This window comes from Periplaneta americana, chromosome 17 (genome assembly GCF_040183065.1).
Source record: "Periplaneta americana isolate PAMFEO1 chromosome 17, P.americana_PAMFEO1_priV1, whole genome shotgun sequence".
In the NCBI taxonomy this organism is placed as follows: Eukaryota; Metazoa; Arthropoda; class Insecta; order Blattodea; family Blattidae; genus Periplaneta; species Periplaneta americana.
In genome coordinates, this window is record NC_091133.1 from 58,155,142 (window position 1) to 58,177,316 (window position 22,175).

Below are 22,175 nucleotides of genomic sequence, written 5' to 3' on the forward strand. Positions count from 1 at the left end.
ATTGCAGATAGTAAGGCGAACTTGATGACAATACAGTAAAACCACAGTCTAGTATATACAGTCACGAAGCTTGAGTTGTTGAGGGTACTAGGAACAATAGATTGTGCCAGTACTATTTCGCATTGTCTGTGATGAAGCGATATTAGCGATCCTAGTGATTAGCAACTATCTATGGATGCATATTCCCTACATATTGAGCTTCGTGACTGTATATAGTAAACTGTGGTAAAACCTTCATTCATCGAAAACCAGGTTAACCGAAATGTTTAAGTCATGTAACTGAATTTTTATACGAAAATTCCAAAGTTACAATGTGTACTGTAGTTATGAACTACAAACTTTCCTTATAACATACAGTACACTCATTTTATAGTTATAATGTAGGAAGCATTGGCCAGCCCATTTTCCCACAATAGAGGTCCAGGACATATACTTACCAAATATAATTTATATATATATATATATATATATATATTTATAAATTCAAATTTCAACATTTCCTATGAGTGACATATTTTCAGCCTCTTTACAATCTAACAAGGGAAAGTATGTGCTCTGTACCTGTTGTGGAAAGATGGTGGCCTGGTCGATGCTTACTACATAATTATCCATTATATTTATTTTGGTGGAACAGTTACTTCTGGTGATTTCGGAAGTGAAAATCCTTCATTATACTACCGCATTACAGACCAATGTTGACATCACAAAACAAAAAATCACAAGCCTTTACTCAGTGTTTGAAAATCCTGCACAGATACATATATGCAAGGTATAACAAAAGCCTAAACTAACCTATATGCAATGTACAGCATAGATGTACAGTAGCGTAAAATTTTTGTAATGTCACGCTGGTGTGACTGAAGAGAGAGCTCCAATCACTTGAAGTATAACAGTACGAAGGGAACTAACTCTGCACTAGTTTAGCCTTTATTTTTAATTTCAACACTTTATGGGTAAATTCATAATCAGTATCAGTAGGCATTTCCACTCAGTTGTAGAGCCTCCTCCCCAAAGTCCCGTCTTGCCACAATTCCTCCTCTTGTATTCTTCCCCAATCATAGCCTCTCTTTTTTAAATCTATTGTGTACTTGATCTAACCATCTAGTCCAGGTTCTTCCTAATATTCTTACATCTTTGACTTTCATTTCCAATGCCCTTCTTGATATTCTTCTTTCATTCATCCTTTTCAAATGACCATTTTAATCTAATTTTCAATATTGTATCTTTTAATTTTTGGGGAAAACATCAGTATACAGTACCTCACTGCCAATAATTATCTTAAAAAAAAAAAAACAATGTCTGTGTTTGTTGAATGCGCATCATCATGCTTACAAAAAGGCACTTATCAGTGCCAATAATTTATTTTGTGTGCACAAGACTAGAATGTTGCGGAAAGAGGGGAAGGAAGGTAACCGTGTTCTGAAATGTATACAAATTTTGAACTTCTAATGTCTGTCTAATAACTTCATTTCTCATGTTGTCCCTTTTGTTTGTATGCGTAAATTATAGGGGCAAAGTAGAAGCAGTTCCAAAGACAGACGACACATCCTACTTTTTTACGAAAGCCAGCTAAATCCACCCTTAGCACTAAGCAGGCATGACAATGCTATCAGAAAAAGATGTGAACAAAAGAAATCCAAAAGGAAGTTTCCGACTTTTTCTTAAAGAAATAGTGAAGAATCAATGTTTAGATTTGGTAATGTCGAACCTACTGTATGTATTGTATAATTTTTTTTAAAATCATGTGATGCTTTCATATACAAACTTGTGAGTCAGTTTCTAACTCTATAACTCTAAAAAAAAAAAAGGGGGGGGGGGTATACATTTATTATCCGAAATGGGATCAGCCCTCTTTATTTCGGTTAACAGAAGTTTTACTGTAGTTCACTTATTGCCAATGAAATTGCTCACACTCAATGTTTCTCTTTCTTTCGAAAAGTAAAGGTAAATTTGCGAAACTCTGATGAACCTAGCATTAAGACAATATAAAGTCTTTGATGAGTTCACATTTACAATCTTGTAAAAACATAAGTCATAATTCAATTCTTCAGTTTTCAAACTATGTAAACAAAGAGACATCTAAAAGATTTACATATTCTCCACATCATGAAATCATAATACAATGATGTGTACAATCATAGAACACGGAATCCTTGGTTTGTGATAGGAAATATTTAATATACTAGGAGTCAAATTTAACATGTTAAAAGAAAACTACTGATAATCCTATAGATATAATATTTAATGCTTCTTTTATGGAATTCAACAATTATGTTTACATATTCTCAAAACTAAGTAAAATAAAACATAATCATTTCAAACTGAGGACACGGACATACTGTATTACGGAAATATACTTCAATAAATTCAGATGGAACAGTTTCACTTGCCTCAGTGCTAGGATATTTAACATCTTTTCAGTTTATACTTGTTATTTCATATTTTAAAAATTTCTAATTTGTTTCAACTTTCCTAACATTTACCTAGCACCAATAAAATATTAATTTGACCACAGGTAAGTTAACGATTTTCGGCAATAAATTAAAAAAGAAAAAAAGCAATCTATTAAAAGTTAACTGGCTATCCTAATGCTATATCCTGCCAGTTAGAAACTAAAATATGATATACAAAAACAGATGCTATTGTGAATAGTCTACTGTTAATTATCTACTTCAATACAGCCGTGCAAAATATACTGAAAATATCTGTAATAGTGCTAACAGTTATAACGAACTCTAATAAAAAATAAATAAAAATAAATGTATTTGATCTGAATATATCTTGAAACTAGATTAATATAAGAAAAAAGTACCAGTGCCAGAAATTCAAGCGAACTGTGTTGCTGTGATGGTATCATTGAATTCCATCATTAGTTCAAAAGAAGCAGGGATTAAGCTGTCAACTGCCATTATCTTTTTTAAATAAATCACAGCCAGAACTCTACGGAGCTACATGCAAGTACTCGGTAATCAATGAGAAAACTCCGCTCAATATTCTTCTGCAGTAATCGAGGTTTTAAATCTTCTCGAAATTATCAACAAACTCACCACGTCTGCATTCCATCATAATTTATCTCACATTAGAATCCCTTATTCATAAGATGAAAGATCATGAATATTTCAATGAAACAATATCACTGTTAGTGGAGGCACGATGAGAGAAGAGAACTAAGACACCAAGATAGAGCCATATGCTTTGTGTTTGCTTGTTAACAATTCTGTACTATACCACAGATTACTAACAAGTGTGTAGTGAAACAGGGTATAAAAGTCTGACATATATTATTATAAATACTTTTACTATTTTAATAAATTTAAAATACATCCATTGTAATTTATGAATCTTCTTTTGGTTAATATCACTATCTCAAAATTTTTGAAAAAAAAAATACTGTAATTATAATAGCTAGCATATCATCCATCAGTCTCGTTTAGTGTAAAAAAATTCTTCTCTGAGATTCTAATCAATGCCCGCATACTCTCCGTCAGTGAGATTCTGCACTAGTTAAATTGACACAGAAGCAAATACATAACAAAATATTGTACGTACCAGTACATTACTGTCTGTTCACTCCCATGATCTGTGAAGCAGGAGGAAGCTAACAATGAAAGTAAACAGATTCATGAAAGATCTAGAGAATGTGACCTTAATGTTTACATTTATAAAATAGCCTATCTTCCAAACACATTTTTAAATATTTAATATTTGAATTAAACATGCTTGCACTTCTAGTGATAATACGCCCACCTAGTTACCAATATCATACATCAGTCAATCGTGCTTTCAAATATTCTGTTTATACCGCTCAATTTTAAACATCATTGAAGTTCAGACCTGTCTTCGGAAAGTTGACTAAACAACAAAGCAGACATGGGGTCAATGTGACTCAAATAAGCCAGCATGCTTCGCGATATTCATTCAATACCATTCTTACTTATACTAGAGGCAGTATCAATGTGCTTCAGAAAATGTCTCACGTTTGCCCATCCCTATCATAAAGGTGACATTAATTCGATGTCAGAAAAGCACAAATAGAAAACAACAGAAAGTTTCAATATTATAGTAGCCTATTACATGTACGTTTTATGTAACATAGCAGAAAACCAGTTTAATATGATAACAGTACCAATAGTGGAAAAGAAGGAACACCCATCAGAGAAATGGAATGCAGACTAAACAAAATTTCAAGCCTGTTCACTGCTGGAAGAAACATTTCATTATACTTTATAATGTCATAAGTGTATTAGCTGGCTCAACTTGTCAAATCGTGAATTGAGCCAAATTACAGCTTAATCCCTTGAAAAATGGCTATAAATAATGACAATATTGTTATAGAAAAGTCTTGCTTTTTAATATTAGTAGAGAAAGGGACGAGAAGCCATCCAACAAGCATCAGGTCCCAAAGACTTAATTTTCACGAAGTCTATTCTCACAATATGTAAGGAGAGAAGAAAGGGAGCCAAGTTTTAGTAATAACTTCTACCTTCTCCCCCTGCAACAGCAACAAAGAATATTACACTCAAGGTCACTGATTTTATAGTCTTTGTATTTATTACCACTTGGTATAAGAATTAGTCTTGCTACTCATATCAGAAAGTTTTTTTTTTTATAAAAGATTTAGACAACACACGTCTAACTCACAGTCACTATTCTATGCAATAAAACATTCAAGGTACAATTGATCTCTCCATAAATGTCTCTCTTGCAAAACTGCAAATGCACTGATCAGAGACCGAACAAATTGACCTGGTAATCATGTAATCCGCTTTTGTATTTAAACTTTTTCATTTAATTGATAACCTACATCCACTTATGGAAAGGGCAATGTTACCAGTCATCATGAGATAATTACAAATTATGACAAGCTATTAGGAGTATAGAAACTTCTCTTCTGAGGTTGTTACTCGAGTGCAACAATCTAACATCTGCATATATAATCACACTTCATAGATATACTTTAAGTCACAAGTTCTGTTAAGTATAAAACTGTTGTTTTTAACTTGTTCAATTACTCTGGGCAACACTGCATAAACGCCTTTACAGCTAATAAAAAAACGAATCTGCATGATTATTAGAAACTCAAAAGGAAGTGTTAAAGAGTGAAGTAAAACTGAAAATTATCAATAATTCTGAATATACTACTTCACAAAAATTGCAAATACAACCAATCTATTACCTTTCAAACTACCAGTTGAAAATTTTGTTAGACCAACTTGATAACAGATTGACAACAGAAAAAGATAAACATAAGATACAATAAAATGACTGAAATTAATGTGCGCATGTATCTCAAGCACAACATCCACTGCTGCAGACCACAAAGGATTAAAAACTGTGTTCGAATCAACACAGGGCCATTTGAATCAAGGTCCATAAAATGATTATTAATGATGATCTTCCCATAATTGTGGGCCGGTTATTATGCCCTGCCATAGAATTCACTATCACCAAGGGGTCGCTTTGATGCCCCCGGAACTGGATTCCAGATGTATTAGAAGAGCCGACACCGGCTGTTCTTCTTCTTTTTCACCTGAAGAGCGGCCCTTGTTGCAGTTTCAAATACTTCTCGTACACCTTCCTTGCTCTTGGCTGAACATTCCAAATATGCAAAAGCGTTGATCTTCTCTGCCATTGCCCTACCTTCTGCTGGTTTCACAGGTTCCTGCTTCATTTTTCCCAGTTCCTTTATGGTGTTGGGATCATTTCGCAAATCTTTCTTATTCCCAACCAGAATTATTGGTACATTAGGACAAAAATGTTTAACTTCAGGTGTCCACTTTTCGGGAATATTTTCCAAGGAATCTGGTGAATCAATGGAGAAGCACATAAGGATAACATCAGTGTCGGGATAGGAAAGTGGTCGCAATCTATCGTAATCTTCCTGACCTGCAGTGTCCCACAAAGCCAATTCAACTTGTTTTCCGTCCACTTCTATGTCAGCTACATAGTTTTCGAAGACAGTAGGTACATACACTTCTGGGAACTGATCCTTGCTGAATACAATCAGAAGACAAGTTTTACCACAAGCACCATCTCCAACAATTACAAGCTTCTTCCTAATAGCAGCCATTATTACTATCTTTCTCAAATGTATGAAATAAAAGTTCCTTCTATCTCAAAACTATTCACTCAGAATCTCCAGGCTTCTAGTTCGGCCTTGACAGGATAACCAACATATGGTCTTGAAACGTCAAAAATGAAATAAAGCAAAATGCATTATTTTCACATTAAATGTGTTAATAAATTTTATATCTTATAATTTTATGTACATATAAAATGTGTGCTTTCCAAACATTTATTTAAACCCTCACAATGCAATAAATAGCATATTTATTTGCTTATGTTGCCGATCCTGACGCCACATTTTAAGATGATAAATTCATAAAATGGTAGTCACTTGAAATGGAGCCACACCTACCGAATTACGTCATTGCCAACGATCTTTCAGTTTAGCCAGAGGGCATATGATTCACCTCATTACCAATGTCAACCAAAGGGATTTTCTGGTATAATGTTGGTTTCCCTGAACAAAACAAAATAAACATCTGCGTTGGTATAACCGAAGGAAAGTGCCAATTTTGAGGTTATAATAACTGCCGAATCAGATTATGTAAAAATGGCACTTCAGAAAGCAAGCAAAACATTTTTGTTGTTAGGTCAATGCGTACCGTCAGTGAAGCATAATGCATCTAAGATTAGAGTAAATCGATTGAAACTGGATGAAAATTTATTGATGGTAAGCATTCTAATTACGAATATACTATTATATACATATTGTGCCCAACTTACGTTGTTTTGTTAGGTCTGCGTATCGTCGGTAAAGCATAATGCATATATAAGATTAGGATATATTGTTTAAAACTGGATGAAAATTTGATGGTAAGCATTCTAATTATGTATATACTTCATATATAAGCCTATAAGCAAGTCAAACGCTGGTATAATGAATACAGGTTAGGGATAGGTGAAACTAGCGCTGAGGTAGTTCCGTGAATTTATGAGATTTTAAGCACACACTATCGTGGTTCACTATGCCTGTTTCTTCTTGAGTGCATTTGGATTGAAAGAATTTCGCAGACATATCTTGTATGAATATTTACACTATCGCTTTGTTGGGGAATGGATGATTAATATGTATTATTGAATATCTCTTCGGTGCAAACACATTGTTGCAGCTCCTATTCATTGTTATAATCATCTGATGTATATGTATTGTGACAGCGAGGACAATAATATTAACACTACCGTATTACTATCAGCATGAAGGAGTCAACCCAATAAATGCTGAGGTCAGGCCAAGTCAGATTGTTATTAAAAGTCTGTGTTTCTGACAATGGAAACTGATTGCACTCAAGGGATATAAGCTTAAATTTTACTATTCATTCATTGTTTTTGCCTAAGGGATTTCACTGCAATCCCAGCATTCTCCAATTTTTCCTATTTTCTGCCTTTCTCTTAGTCTTCGCATATGATTATATATTTTAAGGGAACCCTCCACTAAAAAGGACAAGTTTTTCCTTAATCATTTTCTTTTTTCCAACCAACTTTTGAGAGCATGTTTACTATGTAAAGAACTAGGCCTAACAAAATTAATTACAAATTTTGAACTCCCAAATGTTTTTGGCTTTTGATTTTTTTTTTTTTTTAGAAATATTTTCAAACCCAAGTTTTTAGTAGAAGATCTCAATTATTAAACTTCCTTTTATTTTTATGTTACATTCACAAGACATAGAGAAACATTTCTATGCATTCATTTCATGAAATATCTCATTTATTCATTTTCAAAACAATTTTTTAAATTTTGAATATGTTATTTTTTCCTATAATTCATGAAAAAATATTAATAAAATAAACTAACAGCATTTCTTACAAAATATATGCATAAAAATATGTAGCTATCTCATAAATACTTGCAGTAAAAATTTCATCCAGATTGATTAATATTTGGCATAAAAAGTTGGTGTTAAATAAAAAAAAATAATAAACTTGTGGAAAAATGGATCTGAAAGTAAAATCAATGTTTATTATACCTACTAAAATTCTCCTCCACTACAGTCATCTAGTAACTTCAGGAAGCCAACTTTAGAACAAAAAGTTACAAGATGTGTAATCAGAAATCTGTAAAGTAGAATTCTTTGATAAAAAATTATTTTGACAGCCACGCCACACTCCCTTACAGCCTTCATTAAAAAAATGAACGTATTTCTAATCAGAATTGAACTAAATCTTTTGAGGTATGAAAATATACATTCTAAAAACGTGAAATAGCCAATAAATATTTTTTTGGAAAGTTTTCATGATTTTCAGTGGAGTCTCCCCTTAATGTCATCTATCACTTGATATCTTCTTGTGTCCCGAACTCTTCTCCCGGTCACCATTTCCATGTTTGCAGTTTTTTTGGGAAAGATAAATGTGGTAGCTTCCCGTTGCTTTCCGCACATCACTCTCTTTTTCGCATCTTAAAAGATTCCAGGGGACTCCAGCATGGAGGTGAGAAGATTGAATTTGACTAATTAGGCCCTCCGAAATTCACCGCAGGAGTTAAATATCAGTTCTGTCAGGGTTTTCGACCTAATCCCAATTAGCCTTTGCTTCCTAAATTTTACTATAGGCTATGAATTAAATGCCACGAAATTAAGAAATGTACACGATTATTTGTAAATTATAATAAATCTAAAATATTCAATAAGAGCAAGGAATGCTTAAGGTTATTTGTTATTATTTGTTATGTGCAGTATTTCAAGGAATACGAATTCTACTACGCACATGATCCAGAGAAGATCTGCAAGACAGGCGATCTGGTGCTGATACAACAGTTGCCAGAGAAACTAACGCGACTCATCACACACAAAGTGTTGGAGGTTGTGCACCCGCTTGGAGACATCACAGACCCCATCACTGGCAAGAAAGTTGTGGTCGACAAGTACAGGTATAAGATAGTGTTCTATGAGTACAGTAACAATACACTATGTAAGAACTTCCAATTCATTGGAAATTGTCACTGAAAAAGTTATTATCGTTTGATAACTAGTCTATAACTAATTTAAGAGTAATAGCAACATTCATTTGGAGAAAAAGGTTGTCGGCTTCTTACCAGTGGCACAGGGTTCGATCCCTAGCAAATTTGTGAAGGGGCAAAATGGTTGTGACAGCAGGTGTTCTCCAGATATTTATGTTTTCAATATTCTCATTCCATCATAATAAAATAAGTATATATAAATTTCAATCATAAGACACATCTGTTTTGCGAACGTATACGTAAGTAATCTTATAAAAATTTATTACATCCATCTCTAAAATAAATAACTTTACATCTTCTCTATTTCGACTATTAATTAATGCTTATATCAAGTATAACTATTACGATTTACAACTTTGATTCTCCCCACCTTTGTTTTTCAGTACACGATTGAAATTCTACATGTATAATTACAACCAATCGACAACATAAGATCCATCAGTCACAACACAACATCAATATTGTATATAGTACCCTAAGACATTCTTCGAACAATGTGAATTTAATTAATTTTTAAGCTAATATATTCATTTTATTCATAATTTTTTTTAACATCATTGATAAATCGTACAATTCTAATTGATTAATTTGTATTCATACTGTAACATGAGTTATATGTATACACAATCAATTTCAATTTAAAAGTTAGCATCACATTGAAATTAATTATCCTTCATTTTATTTATAGTTTTATACATAAAGCTCATGAAGATCCAACACCATGTATAATACAGTGCTCATTTGTTATTTGCTCAGTTTGATCAAGGTTCAGATTACATATTTTATTATATCTGATGATGCCCAATAAGGCGAAAACGTTAATATATTCCATATTCATATAGCAAATAAACATTTGCAAAACAGATGTGTCTTATGATTGAAATTTATATATACTTATTTTATTATATTACTAGGCACATCTGAAAATATAAAAATGAATTGTAAATCATTCCATCATGCCTCATTATAGCCTCTGTTACTTAATTACAGAATTCACATGCATTTAGGTTAACCAAATGACTAGCACATTGGCTTTAAATGTAGCAGACCAGGTTCAAGTCCCAGGCAGTTGATATTGGCATTTCTGGTGGACAGAGATCTGGGATTACTGGCACTCATAATTCACCTGTGTGTGTGGAAAGGGAAGATACATCTGTGTGCATGCGTCATACCCTCTATACTGTACATGGGGCATTAGTATCAAAACCGGCCAAGTCACAAAATTTAAGAAAACGAGTTTTAATTATAAACTGGTAGAAACCACAGTGAGTTCTAAATATATATCTATATTAAAGTGATCATCAGTATTCAGAATGACTCAGCTGATCCTAAAAATTTTTTGAAACTGGCATTTTTCTTCAAGGGATATGAGATTCATCAAGGGTAAAACGTTATCGCCAAATTCAGACCCTTATTTAAATGTTTTAGATACACTTCATATGTTTCTATATTCATCTAATCATAATTTTTTTTTTCACTTGGATAGAGGCCATCCAATTTACTGTTATACCTTATAGCCAAAAAACATGTCACTTATTTTATGCTGTAAGTCTTAATACTTCATATTTGGCATACAGTTAAAGATTTTCACTATACAAAACGAAAAAATTCTGCATAGTTCTGGGTAAAACTGTATGTCTGACAAGCCTACCATGTCAGTATAGATGTGGATTATGTTCCTATCTCAGGAGTCCTCTCATTGTAACTGGCATATGATATGACGTCATGACAATAGTACGAGGAAAGTACATTTTCACAGCAAAAATGTGCTTTTCGATGACTGTTAACATAGACAAGAATAAGGAATGAGTAGATGTAGAGGTGAATAAATTATTCTTCATCTATTCATCACTTCTGGCTGGCAAACTGAAAACACTTTTGAATTGCACACTCTGTGTTTCAGGGAACACATGGATGAAGAAAGGAAACTGTTCGGAGAGTCAGAGGGTGCATTCAAATACGAAAAGGCACCTAAGAGAGGCTGGCAAGAGGATAAGAAAGACTTCACACACAGAGAAACGTACATTAAATATCATGTGTTTGAAAATGACGATCAACCATATGCAGTGTGATTATAGTTCTGCTGTGAAATATGTAATAAATTTATTTGCACTTTCAAATACATGTAGCATATCTTATATCCGTGTGTAGTACTTATTTTAACAAGCTCACGATTTTACCTTACCATTCATGTAAGTTCGATATTACATTTCTTCAGCAAGGCACATATTCAGATGATGCTCCCAGTTCTTCAGGACACTGATTATTGTGGCTGGTTGTATTTGCGTGGCACATTCCATTATTCTCCCTTGCAAATAGTGTCAAGAATCTTGGTGGAATAAAACATTGCCTTGAGGTGACCTCATAGGAATTAATCCATTGGTGTTAGGTCAGGGGACCTTTTGAGGCACTCAATGGGGCCGACCTATTCCCCTCCCTGGAAACTGGTCATCCAGCCACTGACGTACGATTAATCCATAATGCTGTGGGGCATCATTCTGCTGAAACATTGTAGGGAACTTGCCATCCTCATTCGGAACTGATGGCAAGACACAGTCCTCTAAAAGCGTCATCTGAACATGTGCCTTGTTATAATACATAATTATGGTTTATCTAATGACACTCGCAACTGTCGAGGTTATGTCAGTGTCGCCGGTGTACCAGAGTGTTGTCCCGCAGGAGTTCTTTTACATGCCAGTAAATCTGTCACATTTAAGCACACTTAAATGCCATCGACCTGGACCAGGATTGAACCTGCAACCTCGGACACAGAAGGCCAGCACTCTGCCGACTGTGCCTTGTTGAAGATGGTTACCATATTGATCATATGCGTGCACTGGGTATGTGTGTGTGTGCGTGCATGCAGACAAAAAAAGTATATGTGTGTACAAGGTGTTAATGAACAATGCCCCAATATTTTTCACTGAGTATAGAGGAGTTCTAGACAAGCAACTTGAGATATGGAACCCATGACCTATGGATCCAAATTTTCCATGTTATGGTGTAAAATCTCCATAGGTTATGCATGCCACTGACTTTACCATTTGAAATTATATGCAACAATAGCAGAAACTGTCTTTCAGTGATGTCAGTCACTAATACTGCAATGTACTTTCTTTAAATGGGTTACATTTGAATGCTGTGCACTTCTGTAACGTTTTCAGACATAGTAGACATGGTATTAGAATTTGATGAAAGAATAGTACTGGTATGTATCTTTTTTTGAGTCTTGTTACTAACTTTTTAATCGTTTCTGTTACAAATCGTGATTACAATAATTAAATACAATTTGTAATGTACAACATGTGCATTTGCTTGTAAATGCTTCAAATGAACTGCAGTATGCAATTATATTTTATGCTCGACCATGCCGAAATATAGTAATTATACACCTGGTAGCAGTCCTTTAATGCTTGTCATTAAAGTACAGGTGTTTCCAGCCAATGACAAGTCAGCTTTGTACCGTTATAAAACCGCAAGTATCGATTATTCTCGGATATGCAATCGAAAGAGAATTAGCAAAAAGTCACGGAGGCTGGAAATCCAATACTGTCGCAGAAGGTTATGTTCTGTTACTATAATAATTAGCGTTAATTGTAAATAATATTCAAATAAATTCAATTTGTCATCTCGTTTTTCAATGTCGAATTCAATAATCAAGGTTATACCAAGTTTAACAGGATTACATCAAGGTCAATGACATTATTGTTTTTCGGAAAACATCAATACTTTCGCGTCTGCGCACATCTCACAATTCACGACCTAGAACAAGGTCACTTCCGATCTTGTCAGATACAAATAAAATGTATACATCTGAATAATTTCAAGTTAGAAATATGGTCGAGCATAAAAAGTCGTATGAAACTCGCCTATAATGGTAATTAAGAAGCTCGTATGAAAATTATGAAACTCGCTTGCACTCGTTTCATAAACATCCATACTCGCTTCTTAATTACTATCATTATAGGCTCATTGCATAATGTACTATTAAAGGCAAGAAACTTCCACAAATGAAGATGCAGTAAATGAAAAATTGCACATTTTTTACAGAAATTGCTGGAGTTGGAGACTCCATCAGCTGTTAAGCAGAACCTCTTGCTTCTCAATAAATAAGATGCATGTTAGCAAGTAAAACAAAAGCGTAACCATTCTCCATTTCTTTACTTTCCATTTATTTCGAGTCGTTTGAATATTTTGGCTTGGTTTGCCTTTTCAAGAGCATGGGCCTGGAATGGGACCTTGCACTTAGGCTTGCTTTTGACCCATTGTGCACCCTATATACGTGATGTCCTACAGGTGGTTTGGGCGTCATTCGTGAATCCGATGCTGACTGGTAGGTCATCCTGCTTCAGCCCTGACAAAACCAGGAGTAGCCTGGTAAGTCCCATGGCCCAGAGTCCCAAGGCCTTATGAGTGATACCTTATTGGCGTCGCCTAGAAAGGTTTCAACCAATCTTTGGACTGCTGGCTAATAATAGTTTATAAATGGTAAAAAATATGATTGTGTACAATTTGATACCTGAAGTATCAAAAAATGAAAAGAGAAACAGGAGTACCCCAAGAAAAACCCTCTACAACGTCTGCTTTTTCCGCCATGAATTCCATCACAACCTGACCGAAGATCAAAACAGGCCACCTGGATGAAAGACCAGCATGCTAGTACTTGAGCCACAGATGCGGTGTTCTAATATTTTATAAATCACAGAATGATCAACTGTTACATAAATTGACAATATATCGCAACACTAAGGGAAAAAAATAGAATTGCTGTAATTATTAACAAATGAGTTCCGATTACAACACTAATGCAATTGTGTGCAATCATGTGATTAATTAGTAAAAAGGTAAAAAGGTAAAGGTAAAGGTATCCCCGTAACATGCCATGAAGGCACTTGGGGGGCATGGAGGTAGAGCCCCATGCTTTCCGTGACCTCGGCACTAGAATGAGGTGGTGTGGTCGGCACCACGCTCTGACCGCCTTTTACCCCCGGGAAAGACCCGGTACTCAATTTTATAGGAGGCTGAGTGAACCTCGGGGCCGTTCTGAAAGTTTGGCAACGAGAAAAAATCCTGTCACCACCTGGGATCGAACCCCGGACCTTTCAGTCCGTAACCAGCTGCTCTACCAACTGAGCTACCCGGCCGCCGATTAATTAGTAAATTTGCAAATACAATAATGAAAACAATGTTCAGTTATTACTGCGTATGTTTACCTAGAGTTAGCAAGCAACTCGCAACAGTGTAGTTGCATATGGACTATAAATCAGTGCATTGAATCCTAACACACAGTTCAGGTCTGTCTTCAATAAGGCAGTCAACATGCCGAAAGAAAACAATAAGTTAATAAACTTATTTCATCCACAAAAAAGGTTTTTGTGAAAGCTCCTCAAAGAGTTCGGTGTTACAAACAGCAATTGTCTGATGTGCTTCTGCCTCCAGAGCCAGTACTTACGAGGTGGGATACTTGGATACGAGCCGTGAACTTCTACACTGAACATTTTGAATCAGTAAAGTCTGTAGTTGAAATGTCACAGTCTGCTCTTTCAGTGCGTGAAGTTCAAGCTGCTTTCAGGAAACCTAAAATGGAGTGCTCACTTGCATATATTACAAGCAGTTTGGTTGGCTTCCAGAGAAGATTCTTTATATTTCTTTCGAATGTTCAGGACTTTCCTACTGACTCCATGGGGGCTATATTTAATATAATTAAATATGTACCAAACCTATATGCACATAGAATTATTCCACTTCAGAAACAACTAAGTAAACTAAAAGAACTCCAACAGGAAATAACATTTCAATGGATACCTAGTCATTGTGGCATACCTGGAAACGAGAAAGTCGATAATATTGCAAAACAGGCAACATATTTGCAACCAAGACCTCTTCAAGTGATATCTCTATCCAGTGCTTTTGCTTCAGCAAAGTCTCATTTTACAAACCTATGGATCAACAATTGGCTCTCTTCTGACAAAGGAAAAATTTTACAGTCTGTACAAAAGAAACCAAATGACCTGGAAATGTACAAAAACTTGCCCAGCATGTTCAAATATTTTTAACAAGAGCCAGAACAGGTCACACTGTCACTCAATTGTACCTACACTGATTTCACATTTCTGATAATCCTACTTGTCTGTGGTGTAATAATCATGATGAAGAAATGGAACACATTCTTCTATACTGTCCATCCATAAACCACAAAAGAAGTAAATTAAAATCATCAGTACCAGTTGCAGAAGACACAACCCTGCAGTATATATTGACTACACCGCAACTCTGGCTACTAGCAACAGGCATCTATAATGAACACCGATCAAAATACCCCTCATTTCTCGTGAAAAACAACAACTGAATAGACTACAGTGGACTATAGTGAACTTTATGTTGTCAGCAAATAGCTGGATACATTAGGAAGATTGACTGATTGATAAAGAAATTGATTTGTTGTGTTGTTTGTCTATGTATATATAAAGTTATAGCAGCTTATGCAACATTATACGTGTATTACGAACAACTTTTCAAATACTCTGAAAATATTATGAAAACTGTGACAGTGAAATTTGCGCAGTGCTTAAAATATCAAACTATAGTTAACAATCGGAAACAACTATTCCGGAGCACATTCTGAAGAAATGGGAGCAATAACTATTATAAGGACGACGACTGGTGAGTGAAATTATTTCATATTACATATTTTACTATATATTTATGTACATATTTCTCAGTTTGATATTACATAAAAATCCGGGCTCTAGTTATTAATTAATGTAAAATTGCATCAATAAATTCTTAAAAAAGTTGGTTAAATATCTGGTCCAAAAAATGAAGGTATAAATCATTGTAAAGGACGTTTGGAAAAATAATTCTCCAGCAGTGAAAGAGTAAAATTAAAATAGGATTACATATGACATTTATCTTAAACCGCAATTCTTTCTTCAGAAGACTTTGCTTTTCCATAGTTAGTGTCTTTCTTTTGTACTCCTCTTGAATGAGCTGTAAGATCTCTTGAAACTGTGCTTTTGTTAAACGAAAGTATTCTTAAAAGTTTTCCTCGTCATTTTCTAGATCATGATACAAATTATGAAATTCTTCCGTACAGTTATTTAATGAATTAAGCTCTTCCGCTTCTGTTGCAAAACCAATGTAAATAATAAAAATACCTCTGGATCCGTTCTCTTGGTCACCTTGTAGAAAATGTCACTGATGAAACATTATTATAGCATTTGGTGTGCGCATGTTCGTATCTTATCGCTACCTATATCACACAAAAGCATAGCGCTGTATAGCATAGCATCTGGTCTGCACCGGCCTTTAGGAATGGCTGTTGATATCTTAACTGCTGCTTTCTTTGTAGATATTATGACTCAGTTATATGGTGCCATCTGTCGGTTCAGCCATGTAGACTTAAGGCTCCAATAGAGCCCACTAAAATACTTACCCTTTCACTACAATGAAAAGTATTGTCTCCTCAAACTGATGCCATCTGCATGTCAGTCACAGTAGCTACATCAAGCCATACTATTCTGGATGAATAGGCCTACTATTGATGATACTGAATACTGAAATGGGGAGTGATAGAGGGGTGGCATAGGGCTCAGACGCATTTGCCTGCTAATCCTGAGCTGTGCTTAGGATTGGGTTCACTTCCCACTTGGACTGATTACGGTACATGATTGAGTTTTTCAGAGATTTTTCCCAACTAAAGGCGAATACAGACAATACCAAGGTGAATCCTCGGCCTCATCTTGCTATCACCAATTTCCATCAACACTATATAATCTAGCAGTTAATAGAGTTGTTGAATAACGGACTAAGAACATGAAGGAAACTGGAATAACACTGAGAAAAACTCTTAAGGAACCTTGGTTTTGCCTACCACAAATATGATTGTCATCTGCGGGATTCAAACCAGACTTCTCTGTCATCATAGGTTACTAAGGTGGCTATATAGGTATATTTGTACTCTATCAGCTTAGTTTCAGTTTTATTGTGTGCTCTACAGATTTCCTGCTTCACTTGTTATGCATTCTTCACCTCCCATCATGAAGCTCTAACAATTTTACATAATTTCCGTACTTCTTAGAGCTTGTGACGTAATTTACCACATATTTTAAGGGTTGACTTCTTACTGTCTTCGCACTACGAGTTGGCGCGGGGAGTAGATAGGCGGGACGGGGGAACTTTACGCTACACTCTGACCTGAAAACTTCGTCCACTTACTTGGCTACAAGGGAACGGAGTCAGACATAAAAGATTCAGCATCTTCGGTGCTGTCGCTATGACTATCATTATCACATTTTTCAAAATTTCTGGAGTATGATCTGTCCATGATAATCGTCTGTTTATGTTTCAGCCGTGTATATTAATTCGAATCTCTCAACAAAGCCATTAGCCCCACCGCCCCCATCCTGATGAACAACAATGAGTGTTCTGGACACATTTACGGTAGTCAAAACTCCCGTAACATTTTTATCGTGCCAGAACTTGGGAAACGTTAAATTGGTAGGCCTATCTATCCGCATTTCGTCCAGATACAAAATCGGTTTTTCCACTTTCCTAAGCTTTCTTATTTGCTGTAGATATCTTCACGTATTCTAATTTACAGTGTTTTCCTCAATTTTTTTTGCTGCACACTTCTTCCACCTGAAATCCGTTTTCTTCAGTATTCGTCTTAATGTTGTCTTTCATTTCAAATCAATTTTCTCTTGTAAAAGGGTAGACGTTTGTTGCAGCTTGGTACAACTTTTTTACTTGTTATTTAACGACACTGTAATAACTACTAGCTTCTTCAGTGTCGATTGAATTGATGATGGCGAGATGGTATTTGGCGAAATGAAACCAAGGATTCGCCATAGATTACCTGACATTCGCCTTCCGCTTGGGAAAACCTCGGAAAAAACCCAACCAGGTAGTCAGCGCAAACGGGAATCGAACTCACTCCCGAGCACAACTGCAGATCAGCAGGCAAACGCGCTACCTCCTGAGCTACGCCGGTGGCCCTCTTTCTTTTTCAAATAAAAATTCTCAATTATATCTTTTTTGTCAATCTCCCGTCGAAGTCATCTACATTTGCGTTTCGGTAGTCTGGACGTTTACATTTTTTTTCTCCCTCAGGTGTCGACAACGCACTTTCTTTTGTGCAGTCTTTCATTTAATTCCTTATACGCTGTATTATTCTTGTGGATAGATTAGAGTACTTTTCTACCTTTGCTGTAGGTTTCGTAAGAGGAATGAAAAGGCACTGTTGTTGTTTTTCTTCATCACAGAATTATTTTGCACTTCTAATAATATTCCTTTCTTCACTATAGATTGTCAATCCTTGTTTCCTCTTTGTCGACATATTTACAATAAACAAAGAACTGCTATAAACCTAAATAACAGTATACAATAACATAAATTCTATTAACTATATTATTATCAACACGAAAAGCAAAGGATAACTAAAGCAATACAAGATTTGTGGTATACTGAAAACAATTGTCTTGTTGAACTAATAAAACACTACAGTAAAAACCCCACTATTATTAACACAAAGTCGCAAAGATTCATAGACACGTGCAGTAGATGTTTGTGAAACAGGAATATTGCAGTGAACAGCGCGGTGCGCATGCGCGACTGTTTCCCCTCTGCCCCGTCTACGTACTTCAGCCGCCTTCTCCTGGCGTGACAACAGTAGCTTAATGCTCAAAATGTGAGATTGCTAATTCACAATAAAGCTACTGTCACTGTTTCCAATCGTAAGTAAGTAAAGTTTTAACAAGTGTGTTTCTAACCCATGACACTTGACAGCATTGCAGCACAGCCTAGTATATACAGTCGCGAAGCTCAATACGTAGTAAATATGCAAACATTAGGTAGTTGCTCACCACTAGGATCGCTAATATCGCCTCATTACAGGTAATGCAAAATAGTACAGTCACAGTCTATTGTTTCTAGCGCCCTCAAAACTCAAGCTTCGTGACTGTATATAGTAGACTGTGATTGCAGTCTGAGACAGAAACTGAAATAAAAATGATTTGTATAAAAAGACTTCTGATAAACAATATTTTCATTTTTTCCATCACCCATAATCACTGTAGTCACGCTTTCCCGTTGGAGCAACAACAGCTCAAGTCATTCATTCGGATTTTAGATAAGACTTTTACCACAGAAATAGGTTTTTTCAACGTCGACCTGGCTTATTGCGTGATGTAAAATATATTTTTTGAAATTTATAGGCCCTACACAAGAAGGCTGTCATACAGCCCTACACCACCCGCGAAGAGAAAGCAAATAGCCTACATCCACATTGCCCTTACTGATTACATTGTTGTGAATCGCTAAATTACATATTGAACTTGCCACACGTACTACCTTTGACAGAACCTATACATTTAAAACATTATCCATATTTTCTTACCTTATAGCCATGGCATGACTGGAAATTACGAAGACTCCAGAGTTATTCTTGATACCGACGAAAATAAATTCTTATTGGTGCTACAAGTAAATCACATTAGAAGCACACATCATGGGTATTACAGAAATTCACACGGCAAATTTCGCTATCGTCATTATGAATCTAGGGTCCTCTTTCCCAAAAATATAAAAGAAAAACTAAAATAACGGACACCACAAATATAATATATATTACAAACAGAAACTTGAAAGTTAACAGAAAAAGTTTTACACAATGACAAACCATTTTCTCGGTACACACACGTAATTATATTATAATTTACGGTTTAAAACATCTATAACCAGCAATTTAGGCAATAACGAAAGTCAGTGAAAAATTTCCCTGCACGTCCTGATAATAATCTCTAATAATCATATTTACAGTAGGTAACAATATTTTGTGTACCTTTTATTTCAAGCGTTCATATTTTCGATCAACTCAAACTTTTATTGTAAAACCGAATCCTACGCTTATTTATTTAAAGGATTTTGCATTTTGTCACTAGAAAACGACAAAAAAGTTTCTCACGCGCGTGTTTTTGATCATGATACGAAGTAAGAACAACTTTCTTCATCTAAGAGCAATGATTGGCGAAATAAAAAAGTATATTAATAAGAAACGTTAAACAGAAACAGTACGTATTGATTAGATAATGTTCCTTCATATTCAATTATCGCACCCCATAAGATAGCATTCAGTTTCGCAGACTCTTTCATAAATCCGAATTTGGAGGTATAGTTTTTTTTTTTTTGCGTAAAACTTTATCCTTGAGTCAACTGGAAAAAAGTCACGGAAATTTCAACATCTGACATTACTTGCTCAACAATGGTTCAAACTCTTGCATTGATAAGGATGTTTGCTCAAGAGAAGACTTACTTTCCTGCATAAATTACATTCCTTATTTCTCGTATCACAGATCCATACGAACGGCTAACAAACCATTTAAGATAGAATACAGTAATACCATTGTAAATAGGGCATAGGCTATATTCAATAAAGAAATGAAGGAAAAATAATCATTAATAATAAAACATAAGTACCGTATAAATCGCATTAAATTTATTTCATTCTCATAATCCTTATAAATACCACAACATCCAACGGAGAGCATAAACGTTTAACTCATTGAAATTATAGAAATTTCTGTCACTTTTGACGAGAATACGTCTATAAGTTCGCTCCAGTATTTGGGTGCCATCTCTGGTAATTGACTGACATATTTTCAGGCGAGTTTTGTTGCGCCTAGAATTTCTAAATTACACGACATATTCTAATGTATGTGATAATCCACTCAGATATTAAGGATCAATGTAACCAACGTGACCTGGAATTGGGAGAGTTAGCTACGAATTAGAGGGGGGGGGGGTGATGTCATATAGTGATACAAGGGGATAAATTGATGCACAAATTGGAGGGTCGTGTGCAAGCTGAGGCAGTGTAACTTGTGAAGGGTACACGGGAAAAACGAACAATGTCACATTTCCATTAAAGGTGAGATAGTGATCTATTTCAGTATATTACTGCAAAATTTATTGATGTTTCTACTTGAAATGAAGGAAATGATGAGTGTATCCGTGATTTTAATTCTCCTTTACCACTTTTGGTAAAAATAACATTAAAGTTTGTAGTAATACAGCGAATTCGATAATGACATCACCCTTAACAGCAATGTGACATTGTTCGTTTTTCCTGTGTACCCTTCGAATGTGAAGAGATAGAACGTTCGCAGTTGTCAAACGATTCGATACAAACCAGGATCTAATCTCAATTGAGCAACAGCAGTTAACACGTTAAATTAGAGAAATTCGCGAGTGAAATTGAAGAGAAAAAAATTCACAATGCCAAGGCACATGCAGCGCAAATGGCAGCAGGTATATAAGCAACAGTAGCAAATGATAGAACATGTTAGTTACTATAGCAGCCGACATATTTACTCTCAATCAAGGGCACCCACAGGGAGTAGCCAGTGATAGCAATTGCTACCACTGAGATTTTTATTTTTGATTTTTCTTTATGAGTTCAATACATCTTTCCTCAAACCCTCAGTAAATAATTCAACAAAAGCAAGTACTTTATTTATGACTACATTCCTGCCTGAAACAGTACTAATTTGTTGTAGGGAAACACTCGTATAAGCAGTGGCAAAATCCAGTTGAATAGAATTCTTAGTTTCCTTCAATCTCGCTTAACTTAAAAAAAAAAATTAATTAATTAATAATAATAATAATAATAATAATAATAATAATAATAATAAAGACATCAGCATTCTTTCTTGGAAAAAAAAATTGTCTAACAATTCTTTCCCCATTCATGGTATGGTACACTGCACGGCCCACACCATATAGGAGAACCTCGTAATAATGGGCTAGTAGTGGTAATTTTGTGAATTTACGAAGCTATGGAGATAGAACCAAGTCTTGTTGGAGGAGAAAGTAAGATATGGATCTATCTCTCCATCATGCCCGTTATTCACATCCTATTCACAAAATGTATTCTTTTTTCCAGGAGATGCTGAAAGTGCACATGAAAATATGCAAATTAAATTGTTCTTTATTTTTAATACAATGAAAAAGTAAAAGAACGAAATTTATCCCAAGGAAAATATTAATTTTCGCACAGGTTGTTACAAATGGTTAAATCTATTTCACTGAAGGCAACAGATGATTCAGGCTTACAAAATACATTGTGTTTAAAATAAGTCATATAGGCCTATCAGAGAAT

The 22,175-nt window shown here is 35.1% G+C and overlaps 2 protein-coding genes across 2 annotated transcripts; one reads left to right on the forward strand and one right to left on the reverse strand.

Moving 5' to 3' along the window:
* Positions 1-2,224: 2,224 nt before the first annotated feature.
* Positions 2,225-6,179, reverse strand: LOC138693471 (ras-like GTP-binding protein Rho1). Its single transcript, XM_069817457.1, has one exon. It carries the CDS (start codon positions 6,068-6,070, stop codon positions 5,492-5,494), a length of 579 nt encoding a protein of 192 aa, XP_069673558.1. The 5' UTR covers positions 6,071-6,179; the 3' UTR covers positions 2,225-5,491.
* Positions 6,180-6,468: 289 nt separating this feature from the next.
* Positions 6,469-11,159, forward strand: mRpS17 (mitochondrial ribosomal protein S17). Its single transcript, XM_069817458.1, has 3 exons — positions 6,469-6,736; positions 8,736-8,929; positions 10,923-11,159. The coding sequence occupies exons 1-3, from the start codon at positions 6,617-6,619 to the stop codon at positions 11,089-11,091; spliced, it is 483 nt and encodes a 160-aa protein (XP_069673559.1). The 5' UTR covers positions 6,469-6,616; the 3' UTR covers positions 11,092-11,159.
* The last annotated feature ends 11,016 nt before the right edge of the window (positions 11,160-22,175 follow it).